At 54.2% G+C, this 15,280-nt stretch overlaps 1 protein-coding gene across 1 annotated transcript; it reads left to right on the top strand.

Annotated features, from left to right (window-relative positions):
- Nucleotides 1-561: 561 nt before the first annotated feature.
- On the top strand, nucleotides 562-14,283 carry LRRC74B (leucine rich repeat containing 74B). Its single transcript, XM_056120809.1, has 9 exons — nucleotides 562-688; nucleotides 1,474-1,616; nucleotides 2,689-2,821; nucleotides 3,674-3,880; nucleotides 7,905-8,014; nucleotides 9,230-9,345; nucleotides 10,931-11,009; nucleotides 12,774-12,869; nucleotides 13,823-14,283. The coding sequence occupies exons 1-9, from the start codon at nucleotides 562-564 to the stop codon at nucleotides 13,976-13,978; spliced, it is 1,167 nt and encodes a 388-aa protein (XP_055976784.1). The 3' UTR covers nucleotides 13,979-14,283.
- Nucleotides 14,284-15,280: the final 997 nt, after the last annotated feature.

The raw sequence follows: 15,280 nt of genomic DNA, 5'->3' as shown, positions 1-15,280 counted from the left end.
AAGTGGGTGCTTGCAGATCCTGACGTTCAAGAGCCAAGAGGGGAGAATGTTCTGGTGGAGGCAGAGGGCTGAGATCCAAAGAGCCGCAGTGTGACTCCAGAGGGGAAGACTGCAAGGCTCTCAACTTCCCCAGGCCCTCCTGAGGGACGCCCTGCAGAGCCGCCTCTCCGCAGGCGCAAAGCTCAAGTACAGCTCTGGAGGCGGGCAGGGTGATGCTGCAACCTCTGGGGGCGGCAGGGAGAACGAATGCTTTCCGGGCATCCATCCCTACGCTCAGCCCTGGCAAGTGCTCTTACTGCACAGCCTGGGACGCTTGCTGAAGGTCAGCATGCACCAGCGATGTTTTCTGCAGCAAGCAACAACACAGGGTTGCCCGGGCAACGGTGGGGGTGTTTGAGAGCCTATTGGCTGAGCGGGGTGCCTGTTTGCAAAAACCCATGTGCCATTGGTCCCTGCAGCCAGGGTATCCGCCCCCCACCCTGGGGCTGCGCTCTAGGCTCGGCTCGGCACTGAGGCTCCAGCTTATGTGGCAGACTGCGACACGACACAGGCAGTGTCATCATGAAGCCACGGTCCCGGGAGGACGAGGAGGCCGCGCCACGTCCTGCGGGCTTCCCAGGGGCGGAGGAAGCGGAGAAAGCCCAGGAGTCTTTCGATGCGGATTCGGACTCCGACCTGGAGACCGAAGGTGCCCCTGGGTGGAGTGGCAGCTGGAGCATCGTGGGTGCTACTCCCGCAGTGGTAGGAGGGGCAAGCTGGGACAGAGTGGGCGCGGGACCAGAAGTCCTGTGCAGCCAGGAACGCACTGTGGAACCCCACGGGACCTACGTGGAACCCCACAGGACCCCAGCCCCCCTGCTAGCCACCTGACTCCTCAAGGCATCTGGAATTTTTCCTTCACAGTCCCTTTCCAGAGCCATGTTAATGTACAAAAAGATCCCATCAATGGGGCCCGAGATAGAACAGAGGGTGAAGTGCTTGCTTTGCACCCAGCCAACGTGGGGTTCAATCCTCCCCTGAGCACTGTCAGGAGTGACTCCTGAGCACCCTTGGCTGTGACCCCAAAAACAGACAGACAAAAAAGAGATTCCACTCAGCAGCTTAGGAAGGTGAATCTGGTCCTGATAGATTTGGGGCTATTTTCCCAAAGGGTAGGATCCTCTAAACTTACAGATAAATAGACGGCATAGACCTTCCAAGGGGTTCTGGTGTTTTCCCCTCAAAGCTCACACAGTTGATATGAGATGTGAGAGAAATGTCACAGCCGGCACTTTGGTACCAGCAGATTGGCAGGACCCCGTCTGGCCTTGGATTAGCTACTGTAAGATGTGGGAGTTGGTTGGGGGGACGAATTTGCTTTCTCTGGACCTCTATCCCTGACAAGGAAGGAAAGACCTTTGGAGGGGTCACACAGGCCGGGTGGAATTGGTGGGTACTTGGGGAGGACCCACATTCACTTCCATCTCCTCTCAGGCACCCACGGTATTGGAGAACTGGTGAAGGACACCCTCTACTTGAGCTCTTGCAGGGCTCGTGGAGTTGTGCCCGCTTCCCGCTTTTTGCGCCAAGGGAAGTCCCCAGAGCTGAATCTGCGGCACCGTGGCCTGGGGCCTCAGGTACCCCTGGAAGGGATCCTGGGGCCAGGTTTGGAGAGAAAGGACCCTGGAGGCAGCATCCTTCCCACACCCGGCTTCTTCTGTCCCTGGCATGGCTCATTCCCCACACCTGTGCCCCAGATGGGCTCCTATCTATGACAGAGCAATACAAGGACTGGGGAAGACCAGAGAGAGAGTACAGATGCTTTCTTGGCATGTTTGCTATCCTGGTTCAACCCCTGGCATCGTGTATGGTCCCCCAAGCATGGCCAGGAGTCACCCTCAAGCACCTCAATAGCCCCCAAGTACAGCTGGGTGACCCAAACCTCCTCAATAAAAACAGGTTGTGCTCACTTTAGCAGCACATGTATTAAAACTGGAACAATACAATATTGAAAATACCAGCCTGACCCCTGCATAGGAATGATATACAAGTTTTTTTTGTTGTTGTTGTTGGAGGGGGCACACCTGGCAGTGCTCAGGGCTTACTCCTGGCTCTGTGCTCAAGGATCACTCCTGATGGGCTCAGGGGATCATAAGTGGTGCCAGGGATAGAACCCGCAGTCGACCATGTGCAAGACAAGTGCCCTATCCATTGTACTATCCCATTAGCCCAAAATGCAAATTTGTGAAGTGATTCGTATTTAAAAAACAATCTTGGGGCTGGAGCAATAGCACAGCGGGTAGGGCTTGCACGCGGCCGACCCGGGTTCAATTCCCAGCATCCCATATGGTCCACCAGCACCGCCAGGAGTAATTCCTCAGTGAAGAGCCAGGAGTAACCCCTGTGCATCGCCGGGTGTGACCCAAAAAGAAAAAAAAACAACTTAAACCCTTTTAAAAAAAATGGGGACTAAGAAGCCTGGTGGGGGCCCCGGTCTCTGGGAGAGCTCCTGGGAAGGGTGTCAGGGAAGATCCCTGGAGGGGAGGGCAGGGAGAAGCCTAGAAAAGTTCGGGTCCTCTGGGCATGTGGGGTACCTCCCTCTGGGGAGCACTGAGCTGGGGGAGCCTGGGACACCAGCCAGGCCAGCGGCTGGCAACATCAGGCACTCCAGCCCGGGAAGCACCGCTCAGGCCTTTTTCCATGACCCAGGGGGCCCAGGCTCTGGCTTCTGCCTTGGCCGTTGATGTTTATATCCAGCGGCTGGATCTTCGGGACAACGAACTCCGCGAGGCTGGTGCCCGGGCGCTGGCCGCAGTCCTGAGCGGGAGCAGCACGCTCTGTGGTATGTGTTCAGCAGGTCTGAGTCCTCTGGCTGTTCTGGAGGAAGCTGCACTGCTGGGGACCGAACCTGAGGCTGCACATAGAACTCAGATGCTCTAAATCTTGGAGCCCTCTGCCCAGCCCCTAAATCCTCCCTGTCCTTAGATATTCAAGCCCCCGATGGCTGGGTCTCCTCATCCTGGTGTTTGGGGGTGCATTTTGGGTGCCTCTCTTTTCCTGGTTGGCTCCACCCCAGTCCCTCCTTTTCTCCGCAGGCCAGCATCTTCCAGCTTAGGGTGACCTCAACAGCTGAAGGCAGGCTGTGAGTGTCCTTAATCCAACAGGGTAGGGTCTCAGCACTCCGAGAGGAGGGAGGATCAGCTGAGGGTGTGGACCTGGGGACAAATACTGTCTCTGCCACCTAAGGGCTGAGTGTTCCTGAACCAGACGCTCACCCTCACTCGGCCTCAGTTTCCAATTTTAACACTCCCCTCCCCACCCATCCCACTAGCCCCTGGGTTGTGGTATCCAATAGAGTCTTTGGGCCCTGCCAGTCTCTGAAAGTGAGGCTTCGAGGGCACTGTGGGTGGATCCTGGGTGGACACCTAAATCTACAGCAGGGTGACTGCACTGTCCCCTCGGTGCCTTCACACATGGAGTAGGTAGTTTTAGCCCTTGACAGAGAAACTTGTGGACACACAGGGTCGGGCTGAATGGAGGATGATCAGAGAAGCAAAGGGGAGCTGTGTGGCCACTCAGCCGCAGGACGGTCCCATTAGGAGCTCCATCTTCCACTTTAGGCCTGGCAGCAGTAGGGGGGTGGGGAGACAGGAAGTGGAGGGTCGCTCTGCCTGAGGGGGGTGCTGGCCCCCAGATGTGGACCTGTCAGAGAACCAGCTGGGAGCAGCAGGAGCCCATGCCATCTGTGCCGCGCTGGCAGCCAGCCCCAGCATCTGGAAGGCACAGCTGGCAGGGAACGGGCTGGAGGAGCAAGCTGCCAGGTCCCTCGCTGACCTCCTGCTCACCCACACCCGCCTGAAGTGCCTGGACCTGAGCTATAACCAGCTGAACGACCGAGCAGGTAACACCCAGCCGGCAAGATGTGGAGCCTATCAGCCTGGGCAGGGCTGGGGGAGGGGGCGGGAGTACTCTGAGCACCCTTGCTTTGGTCGCTCCCGCCTCTCCCTTGGGCCTGTTTTTACTTACAGGCAAAATCCTTGAGCCGCCTCCTGTTGGCTGCTTCCCAGCCTCAGAATTAGCCCCTGGAGCACTGGTGCTGAACAAAAGATAGACTCTGACTTAAGGAATAAGAGAGGTCTCTGTAATTCCTTATGCTACGAAAGAAACCCGAGGTGTGACTCCAGAGAAGAATGGGTGCTCCTTATTTAGAGGGGTGTTGGAGAGGCTCCCATGAGGAGGTGACACTTAAGCTGAAGTGTGCAGAATGGGAAAGGACCAGCCATGCAAGACAGAGGGCGAGCACTTCCAGCCAAACAGTGAGCAGGCAGATGTATTCCCAGCCCGACAGACTGTGTGATGAGCCAGGGATCCAGCGGGGAACAGCCAGGCTGAGCAGTGGAGAGGCAGCAGGGCCTTCGGGGCTGCAGGTCTCAACAAAAGGCATGAAGATTTTACTCCAAGAACCGTGGAAGACATCAGAGGGATTCCTGGATCTTCCACCCTGTCTCTCACCCCAGGACCTTTGCATGAGATCTAGTTTAACTAGACGCATGATCAGTGACTGTGGTTTAAAAATTTCACAGGTGGTGCCGAGTGATAGTACAACATGTAGGGCATTTACTTTGCACACAGCCAACCCAGGTTCAATCCCTGGTACCCTATATAGTCCCCCGAACTCTGCCAGGAGTGATTCCTGAGTGCAGAGCCAGGAGTAAACTTTGAGCATCGCTGAGTGTGGGGGAAAAAAAAATCTAAAACCAATTTTAATTAATTATTTTTAAGAAAATCTCACAGGTTCCTGGGACTGGTCTGTCTGAACCAGACTCAGAGGAGGTGCCCCTGTGCCCATACTTTAACAGGTGCCCCAGGACATGTGTCTGATTTAGAATGTTTAAGAGTCACAACTTTGTGGTTTAGAGTAAGCAAGGTGGGAGCCCTGGATAATCAACCCTAGAATTTAATGGCCAGAGACATATTTTTGCCCTCTAAGAAAATTATTGCAAGAACACGGAAAAGTTTAGGGCTGGATAGCACAGCAGGTAGGGCGTTTGCCTTGCATGCAGCCGACCCAGTTTGATTCCCAGCATCCCATATGGTCCCCCGAGCACTGCCAGGAGTAATTCCTGAGTGCATGAGCCAGGAGTGATCCCTGTGCAATGCCGGGTGTGACCCAAAAAGCCCCTCCCGTTGATCGTCGATTTGCTCGAGCGGGCCCAGTAACGTCTCCATTGGAGACTTTGTTGTTACTGTGTCTGGCATATCGAATACTCTCGGTAGCTTGCCGGGCTCTCCGAGAGGGGCGGAGGAATCGAACTCGGGTCGGCCATGTTGGCCGCTTGTAAGGCGAACGCCCTACCTGCTGTGCTATCGCTCCAGCCCCGACCCAAAAAGCAAAAAATAAAAAAAAAAATATTAAAAGAACACGGAAAAGTTTAAAGAGGAGCTCCTTCCAGACTTTCATCAATCTGTGTATAGTTGTGCTTGTGATGCTGCATGCCAGAGAGACAGCCAGCCTGGGAGGGGCAGAAAGCTACACACGTTTCTGTTGGGAAGGATACTAAAAGGACAGGCTTGGGGCTGGAGCCATAGCACAGCGGGTAGGGTGTTTGCCTTCCACGCAGCCAACCTGGCTTCGATTCCCAGAATCCCATATGGCCCCCTGAGCACCGCCAGGAGTAATTTCTGAGTGCAGAGCCAGGAGTAATCCAAAAAGAAAAAAAAAACAGACAAGCTTTTGTTTCCCCGAGAGTCTGTAAGTGGGACCAGTTCCCACAAGGGACTGAAGAAACTTGGATCTGGTCCCACCTGGCCCAAGGGTAATGGTAGCACCCAGCTCAGGCCGTGGGTCAAGAAGGCCAAGTGGAGGCCGGAGAGATAGTACAGTAGGTAGGGTACTTGCCTTCATGTAGCCGACCTGGATTTGAATCCCAGCATCCTATATGGCTCCCTGAGCAACACCAGGAGTGATTCCTGCGCGCAGAGCCAGGAGTCAACCCTGAGCATCTCTGGATGTGACCTAAATCCTCTCCCCCCAGAAAAATAAAAAATCAAGCACTGACATTATGGGAGGTGGATATGTGTTGTAGAAGAACCTTTTTGCCAGATAGCTGTTTAGAAGAGAAGGGGCTTCCCTCCACCTTGGGGGACACTTTCCTCTTCCTTCCCAACCCAGCAAATACTTGATCCTCTCCAGAGCTGGCTGGTTTACAGCACTTGAGTTCTCAGGTGTCCCCCCCCCCCCACGTACACATACTCGGGTGGCTCTCTATGGTGCTAAGTGAGGCTGGCTACTCAGTTTATTTCGGCCATTCCCTCTGCCGGGCACAGCAGGGTGGTGCTAGGTGCTGTGGAGAGGTGTCAAATTCAGGTCCTGGAGGGGCAGCCAGGCTGGTGGGAGAGAGCAGTGGAGTGCAGGGCCTGGAAGGGCGGAATCACAGTGCTCTGCAGCGAGCCTGGCTGATGGCAGAAACCTAGTTTCGAAGGAGGAGGAGCTATTAGCCAGGTGAAGAAGGGGGTCAGAGTTCCCACAGAGCAGCCCCTGGGCATGTTTGTGCTGGTGCTTTTGAGAACTAAGCAGGTGACACTGCTTAGGGCTAACAGGGGTGGTGTGGGGGGCTCTGTCCATTTCATAAATGAAATACTGCGACCTTCCTTCCTTCCCTTCTTTCTTTACTTCCTTTCTTCTCTTCTTTCCAACCTTTCCTCCCTCCCTCCCTCCCTTTCTCCTTCCCTCCCTCTCTCTCTCCGTCCATTCCTTCTCCCAAAGAACTATATGGGTTCCCAGTGATAGAGCCTAGATCTGTGCAAGACAAGTGCCCTATCCATTGTACTATCTCTCCGCTTCCCCCATCCCCACCCCCCAGGTTTTACACCCAGAGATACTCCTGGCTCTGCACCCTGGAATTGCTCCTGCCAGTGTTTAGGGAACCATATGGGTAGCCAGGAATTGAACCCAGACTGGCTATGCTCAAGGCAAGCACCTTATCCGCTGTACTACCTCTCCGGTCCCTCTGCTCTCTTATCCCACACTCCACCCTCCCTTTCCTTGCTCTGCCACCACTTCCTGATTCTCCTCACTGCAGTAGCTTGTCCCCTCCTGCCTATTATGTCCTTACCGTTCCCTAGTCTCTTACGGCCACTACTGCTTACCCAGTCCATCCCCTCTACCATGAAGGAATCCCACCTTTCTTAAAGCCCCCTATCCACTGGGCAGGACCTAGGCTTTAGGCCCAGGTACCTGAGCCCTCCAAGCATGTCTGGTGCCCATCACCGCCCTTCCCCAGTCCTGTGTCTGCAGGCTGTCCCACCTTTCCTTCACCTGCTCCCTCGGGGGATACCTCCTTGCTCCTGCTCACCATGGTGTGTAGTGTTTGTGTGTGTGTGTGGCGGGGGTGTGCGTGTGGGTGTGTGTGTGTGTGCACGCGCATGTGTTTACGCGTGCATGTGTTTGCATGAATGTGTGTGTGTGTGCGTTTGTGTGTGCATGTAGGCGTGTGCACAAGCGGCTCCTTTGTCTCCAGCATTTGGTCTGTTTTCTCACTCCTCCCCCGCACCCCGCCTGCTCCCGGGCCTTTTTGTCTGTAGTCTCTCATCACTTATGCTCCGTAGATTTATTTATTGCTTTTGAGGTCACACCCGGCAATGCACAGGGGTTACTCCTGGCTCTGCACTCAGGAATGACTCCTGGCGGTGCTCAGGGGACCATATGGGATGCTGGGAATCAAACCCGGGTCGGCCGTGTACAGGGCAAATTGCCCTACCACTGTGCTATCGCTCCAGCCCCATGCTCCATAGATTTAGGGTCATAGCCCCTCCGTGCCATGTGAAGTCCCTGCACAGGCTCCTGTTGGGCTCTGCTCTGTGATCTTCAATCCCAGCAGAGTGCCCCGCATCCTACGAAGCTCTCTCTCTTGCCGTTTCTGAAGGGGAGACGCTTGGACCAGCCCTAGCAGAAAACACAGGACTCACAGAGCTTAACATAAGCTGGAATCATCTTCGAGGCCCAGGAGCTGTGGCTTTCGCCAGGGGACTGGAGGTATAGACTCCCCACACTGTAGGACTGTTCCTGGGGGCCTCGATCTCTATCTTTGCCACTCTTTGGACATGAACCCTGAAACAAAGAATTTCTTTGGAGGGGGTGATGGTTGGTGGGGCCACACTAGGCAGTGCTCAAGGGGCTGTTCCTGGCTCTGTGCTCAGAACTAACCCCTGGAGATGCTCGAGGGATTGAACCCGGGTGGGCCATAGTAGCTGCAGGCAAGGCCACCTCCAGCCCCAGGAGTGGTTTTCTTAGGTGACTTCCAGCCCCACTTCATGACAACAGCGCCCTGTTCCCAGTCTCACAAGGATCCGCTGCTGCATGTCACATGCCCTCCTGACATCACAGTTGGCTGGTGGTGGGGGGGCTTTCCACAGATAGGTCATAGACTGGCACCCTCTGCAGCTGCTCCTCTGAGAAGACCCTTTATGCCTTTGGGAGTCAGCACACATGGTCTAGGATGCCAGCTCCCTGAGTATCAGTGCTGCGGGGGGCCTCCAGTCTTGCCAGGGGAGCAGTGAAGGGGCCTGCAATGATCCCTGTGCCAGCTACTTTTTGTCTTTTTTGGGGGGGTCATCTTCAAGGAGCAGATTCTATTGCCTTGCTCATCAGGAGTGACCCAAGGTCCTGGAAAGGCCAGGTTATCTTCCCCATCACAGCTCCATGAAAAGTTCCAGCCCTCAGCCTTCCCTGCAGTCTCCTGAGTCCCCAAGCCACTCTGTGTCAGGGGTCCCTGCCTTAAGGGGCCCCTAAGTGCATATGGACTCTGAGTCCTAGGTAGGTGGGACCTGCTGACACCCTTGGCAGATCCCACCTAGGCCCATTCAGACTCCCACCCTCCTTCAACACACACGAAGCTGATGGGCCTCGACCTCAAAGGTCACTATCACCAAGTCACAAGGCTGCCCACAGCCTGCCTACTCTGCCCCACTTGGGCCCTGCACTTTGTTTTAGTTCCTGGATCACACCACACCAGGTAGTGCTTAGAGTTTACTTTTGTCACTGTGCTCAAGGATCGTGTTTTGCAGGACTTGGAAGACCATGTGTGGTGCTAGGCACCAAACCCGGGTCATCCGTATGCAAAGCAAGCACACTGGGCTCTCCAGCCCATCGGGCTGTGTTCTTTGTACTTTCAGCCTTCAGGTCCCTGAAGCTGTGTCCCAGGCCTTTCCTATGTGACCTGCCCCATGCTGTTGCTATTCTGTGTTCTAGGCCAACATCTTCCTGAAAGTTCTGGACATCTCCTACAATGGCTTTGGGGACCCTGGAGCTGCTGCAGTGGGTGAAGCCCTTAAGACCAACAATGTGTTAGAGGAGCTCTACATGAGGTGAAGAGCATGGGGTGTCCCCAGCTCCCAGGCCGCACCCACCCTGGGGACCACCCTTTATGATCCTACTTCTTCTTCACCTTTTCAGTTGTGGGGGGGTGCAGTCAGTGGTGCTCAGAGATCACTCCCAGTGAGGTTTGGGAGACCATATGCAGTGGCAGGGATTGAACTGGGTTAGTTAAGTGCAAGGCAAGCTCCCTGCCCACTGTATTACCTCTCTGGTCCCTCCCTCACTATTTTAATTCCTAAAATTCCTGCCATAGACTCAGGACAGTCTGAAAAGTCCAGCACTGTCCTACTTAACTTCATTTGTGCTCTGGGCCTTGTAGCTCCTGCTGCATGGGGAGGGGCCTGGGCCTCACAGCTGAGTGTGTGAAGCATGTTCAGCAGAGCCCAGGGTTTGGGGGGGGGGGGGGAGATATGAGAGTGTGTGTAGGTGTGTGTGTGTGTGTGTGTGTGTGTGTGGATATGAGAATATGGGGAGTGACTGTGTGTAGGTATGTGAGTGTGTGTGTAGGTGTGAGAATGTGTGTGGGTGAGTGTGTGTAGGTGTGTGTGAAGATTTAGAGATTTGTGAGTGGTATGCGGGTATCTGGGTGTGTGAGTGTAGGTGTGAGGGTTTACTGGGAGTGTGTGAGAGTGTGGTGTGTGTGTGTAAGTATGTGTAGGGGGTGTGTGTGTGAGAGTTTGCATGTGCGTGGGTGTGAGGGTATAGATGTGTGTGCTTGTGTAGTATATATGTGTCTGCATGTGTGTGTGTCTATATGGGCTTATGTGTGGTTGTGTGTGGAAGGGATATGGGATATGTGGGGGTGTCTGTGTATGTGGGGGTGTGCCCTGAGAGAACTTTCCTTCTTTAGATGCTGAGTCTGAATAATGGGGTTGAACCTTGAGTCATAGGTCTATATTCTTGCTCTGCTTGGCATGTGTGGTAGAGGCAATGGGGATTGGTGTGTGGGAACTGTTCCTCCATTCCAGGTGTGGTACCAGCCTAGGACACAACCAGAGGCCTCAAGGCCTGGTCAGGAACCAGGCAGAGGCCCTCTTAGTCACACTGTGGCTGTGGCTGTGGCTGAGCCCTCCTAGGGCTCTTGAAGGGCAGAGTCAGCCTGTGGCCATCCCACTGCCCTCAGCCTGCGGCCATCCTGCTGGAAAGGGCAAAGGTCAAAGATGGCACCAAGAGAAGCTGGTTTGGAGGCCAGAGCTGGGATCTGCATAGTCGGAGAGATGGGGGGCCACTGGAGACAGAGACTAGAGGAGAATGGAGACTGGGAGTTTGGGCTCAGCAGCGGGAGGTGAGAAGGGGCTTAGCGAGAACAGGTGGTGGGAACTGGAGACAGCAGGAGGCCTGCCACGGGCCTCAGCAGGGGCCATGCAGGAGACCGGGTTGCGGGAAGCCTGAAGCCACGCAGCTCTCCTTGTCAGCAGCCACGGCCACGCAGGGTCAGTAAGTCTCAACCTGCCTGGGGTCCCGGGAGTGGGGAATACTGGGATGTGCGGTAGGACCTACTGGGCTCTTCAGCAGTCCTGCTGGGACCCCCTGGTCCTTTGAGGACTGTCCTGAGCACGTGTATTTCTGTTACAGCAACAACCGCATCTCGGCGGAGGGAGCTGTGAACCTGGGCCTGGGCCTCAGGGTCAATCAGACACTCAGGAAACTCTCAGTGAGTGCGGCTTTGGGAGGCCTTGGGCACACACACTCTCCCCCCCACCTCCCTGCTCCCGGGGCAGCGGCTGGAGCCCAATGGGAGTCTCAGAGAGAGGACTCCTGGCTCCTCCTATGACCACTCCTGGCTGCCCAGGCCCTGGCGGGTGTCACCCTCCCCCACAGAATCCTACCCCTTCGCTCCCAGCAGAGTCAGTACCTGCTCTGTGCTCCCTCCCACTCAGCCCCTTGGGCTCGGTTCTGCTGATGCCCCCTGCCCTGCCCCCAGCACCCTTGCTTCTCCTCCTCATCTCCTGCACTCTTCCTGGCCTTCCTGGCACCCAGGGTCAGCTGCATCCTGTTGGCCTCCACTCAGACCTTCCTGAGACTTTGCATACACAGCCCGGTGCCCTGTATCCAGGGTTGCTAATGGGGACCCTTGAGCAGGACTGAGAGCAGGACTCGGTGGGGAGGAGGGGTGGCGGAGGTGATCTATGACTCTATCCATAGATGGTGGAGCAGATCCATCACCTGCAAGAGCTCGGGGACACAGTTTCCAGCTCGAGGGGCACATCCAACCAGCTGGGTCCTCAGCTCTTTAAGAGACCCAAGATCCCCACGTGACATCGCTGTCCCCAGCCTGAGGTCCACTTCCCTCTCCATCCCCCTAACTGCTGAAACCCAGACCTCTCTTAAGCTCTGGAACCCTTTTCCCACCTACTGGACAGTCCCCCCATGAGTTCTGAGGGTGGAACCTGAACATCATCTTAAAGCGGGGGGCTGGGCGGGAATGCATGCGAAAGAAGAGGTTCTCTCTCATGGGGTTGGACCCTCTTCCTATCACCTCTTCCTCACTTCCATCTCTCAGTCCTTGCAGGAAGCACCAGCTGCCTGCCACCCTCAACCCCCCATTTCCTCCATGTGAGTTCTATTTAGTTTATAATAAATAAAACATAAATGTTTATTTATGTATTTATTTTTTGATTACTCCTGGCTGGGCTCAGGGGACCGTGTACTACCCAGAGGATGTAACCTGGGTCAACTACACTTGAGGCAAATGCCCTGCCCACTGTACTATCGCTCCAGCCCCACAACCATTAATTCCCTGGTTTCTGAGCCTTCCCCCCTGCTAGCAGGTCATCTTTCGCAACCAGAGCCTTGTCTCTGTCTCTCCGTCAATGCACAGGAGCCTGTGACTCTCCTCCAGGATCTGAGCTAGGCCTGATCCCCTCTGCGCTCCCTCCCTGAAGCTCCTAGCTCTCACCCTTGCTGCTCCACATTCTCTGCACACAAATCTCTGCTTGGCTCCTGTTGCTTTTCTTGCTAAAATGCCCAGCTCTGTCGCAAACCCCTGCCCTGCCACCCCCCACTGGACTCTGACCCGAGAACCCTACCACCCTGCTTGGCACTTCTACCCTGTTCCTGTGGTGTCTCCCTTCCCTCTCCTGCCCCTCAGCAGGGGAAGCGCAGGGATGCGTCTGCGTCTAGGCACCATGCACAGAGTCAGGCAGGGGTGGATTCCCCAGGTACACTCAGTCTCTTCCCTTCCCTGGCCCCAAAGCCTCACCCGTCATTCTGTGTGACGGAGACACCCTTTGAGCTGAGAGTGCGGGGGTCTGAGCCGTAACAGAGACCCTCTTTCACGTGGCCCTCTGGCCTCTACTTCTCTGGCGGCCTCTCCCTCTCCCAGTTTCTGCCTTTCTCATGCCCCCCGCTTCTCTGGGCTCTCTCTCTCTCTCTTTCCCTCTCTCATATTCTGTGTGTGGATGTGTGTGTTTCTTAGGTGTCCAGGAATCCCATGCAAAGTAAAGGATGCTTGGGCATCCTCAAGTCTGTGCAGAATAATCCGGTGTCTGCGCTGGAGCTGCTGGACTTCTCTGTAAGCTTTTCACGAACTGTCTCTTGGTTCCTCCCAGAGGCCTTGGTGGTGTCCTTCTCTCCAGGTGAAAGGACGATAGCGGGGATCAGCAAAGCGGAGTGCCCTGCACTGTGCGTGGTGTGGCTGAGTTCCATCAGGCCTGAGTTTAAGTGGCAATGGCATTCTGGCTCCCTCCAGCTCGCAAAACGATGCGCGTACAGGGTCTCACCTTCGACCCCTGCCTGGGCTCTTCCTGGGCTGAAGGAGAGCAGGTGGCCTGGCAGCACCATGCCCTCTGCTCCAGGAGGTTTGGATTTGCACATTCTGTTCCTGCCAGGCGGAACCAACTGCCCGCAGGCGGATCATGATGCTGACTCAGTTGTGTGGGTGGGAGGGAGTTCAGGACACCGAGCCTTCCCAGTGCATCCCCCCTTTAGTGTAGGGGGGAAAAACAAAGCAGCACTTTTTAAAGACAGGTAAAGAATTCGGTTTGTGGGGGGTGGGGGCGGGAAGCGATGCTCAGGGCTTACTCCTGGCTCTGCACTCAGGGATCACTGCTGGCAGTGCTCAGGGGGTCATATGGGATGCCAGGGATAGACTCCGGTGCATGGCAAGCACTTTATCTCCTGTACTCCCTCTCTGGCCCTTTGTTTCTTTCATTTTTAAAATATCTTTATTGCTCGAGGCACTGCACTGTGATATGTAGTACTGTTAATGATGGTTTCAGGTGCCTGAAGATGAAGCTGGAGCTCGGTGAATTTTCGCAAACAGCAGCTATCCAACAACTAGAATGTAGACCAAGAAATAGAGCCAGTCCCCTAAAGCCCCACCTTGGGCCCCTTATCTTTCTTTCTTTGAATGATTTGGGGGGATACTGAGACTGTTGTGCCGAGGAGAGAAAAGCTTCCCGGGGGTTTTCTTTGAGACCTCGTGGTCTAGAAGTACCAGAAGGTGACCATGTGCTCTTTTGTCAGTATATTCAAGTAAACCGAGAGTTCGATGACCTCGCTAACTCTGTGAAGACCATTCTTCCTGGGCTCCGCATAAACACAGCTGCTTCAAGAGTGGAGTACAAAAGAGAGCTGCTGCCTGCCGCCAGCCCCACCCTGCTGCCATCTGCCTCTGAGTGACCGTCGAGTTTGTTTCCTCCTTTCCTATCAGACACTTTGACTTCCACATGGAGGTTTCTGGGCTGTGAGATGCCTGAGTGTCATCTTGTCATCCAGGTGGAAAAATCTATGGTATTTTTTTCCCATCCACAAATGGATGGAACTAGAGGGTATCATGAGTGAACTGTTAGAAGAAAAGGAACAGATACAGAATGATCTCTCTCATATGCGGGACTTAAAGATACACGGTGAGGTAGCAACAAAGGACCAAAGGCAACATAATGGGAGAACTGATTCACACTACTGAGCTGGCGGGGTTGAGGGGAGGGAGGTTGTGGTCCTTGGGAGAGGGAGCTAAATATACAGGTGATGGGTGTGGTACTGGAAATGATGTGCATGAGAAGCCAATATTAATAGTATTGTAAACAAATCAATAAATTTTTTAAAAGAAAAAGAAAAATTCTAGGGATTGGAACACTAGTACGATGAGTAAGAAATTTGCCTTGTACACAGACAACCCAGCTTCAATCCCTGGCATCCCATCTGGTTTCCTGAGCACGACCAGGAATGGTTCCCCAGTGCTGAGTAAGGAGTAAACTCTGAGCATCACAAGTTTTTCTTTAATTAATCAATTTATTTATTGAATTACTGTGGGAAAAGTTACAAAGCTTTCAGGTTTAAGTCTCGGTCATGCAAATATCAAACACATTTCCCTTTACCAATATTTATTTTTCACCATGAAGAACCCCAATAAACCCCCTCCTCCCAACTCTCCCCAATGCCTGTGAGGCAGATGAATTCTAGTTAACACTTTATCTACTTTGATTAGATTCATTGTTTCGACAAAAGATGCACCATTATTATTTAGAGTTTACACCCCCAAATCAGACATGCTGAAAAGGCATTGTGAAATAATTTGTTTTCTACAGCTGGTCGCAAGAATCAAATGATGTCCCACGGTCGCTATTGCGGCCTTGCGATTTTGGATTTCTGGTATTTTACTTATTAAGCCTGGAAGTATTTCTGCTGAGAGTCAGATAATTATGAGATTGGTTTCTGTGCTCTGGAGCCATGGCTGTGCCGGAGAGCCACTCATGGGGACAACTCGTGACCTCGGTAGGGCGTGAAGGACGAGCCGGGAACGCCTCCCTTCCCATGGGGTTTCAGTCGCCCCATCACGACCGGCTCATACCTGGCTTTCCACAAAGCTCCGAAGCGGCTGCCATCTTTCTTTCCAGAGTGAGCATCACAAGTTTATGGCCCCCAAGCAACAACAACAAAAATCTCTCCTTGGGAGAAGAGCCAGGGAGGGTCTCTTCACAT

This window comes from Sorex fumeus, unplaced genomic scaffold (genome assembly GCF_029834395.1).
Source record: "Sorex fumeus unplaced genomic scaffold, SorFum_2.1 ptg000043l, whole genome shotgun sequence".
NCBI lineage: Eukaryota > Metazoa > Chordata > Mammalia > Eulipotyphla > Soricidae > Sorex > Sorex fumeus.
The sequence above is the reverse complement of the archived record's forward strand: the minus strand, read 5'-3'. Positions and strand labels throughout refer to the sequence as shown.

What these genes read in the sequence shown, in the direction of transcription:
- LRRC74B (XM_056120809.1), top strand. Translation starts at nt 562, where the DNA reads ATGAAGCCACGGTCCCGGGAGGACGAGGAGGCCGCGCCACGTCCTGCG. An exon ending in CCAGCTGAACGACCGAGCAG is followed by an intron (nt 3,881 to 7,904) that starts GTAACACCCAGC and finishes CCGTTTCTGAAG; the next exon opens with GGGAGACGCTTGGACCAGCC. An exon ending in TTAGAGGAGCTCTACATGAG is followed by an intron (nt 9,346 to 10,930) that starts GTGAAGAGCATG and finishes TTTCTGTTACAG; the next exon opens with CAACAACCGCATCTCGGCGG.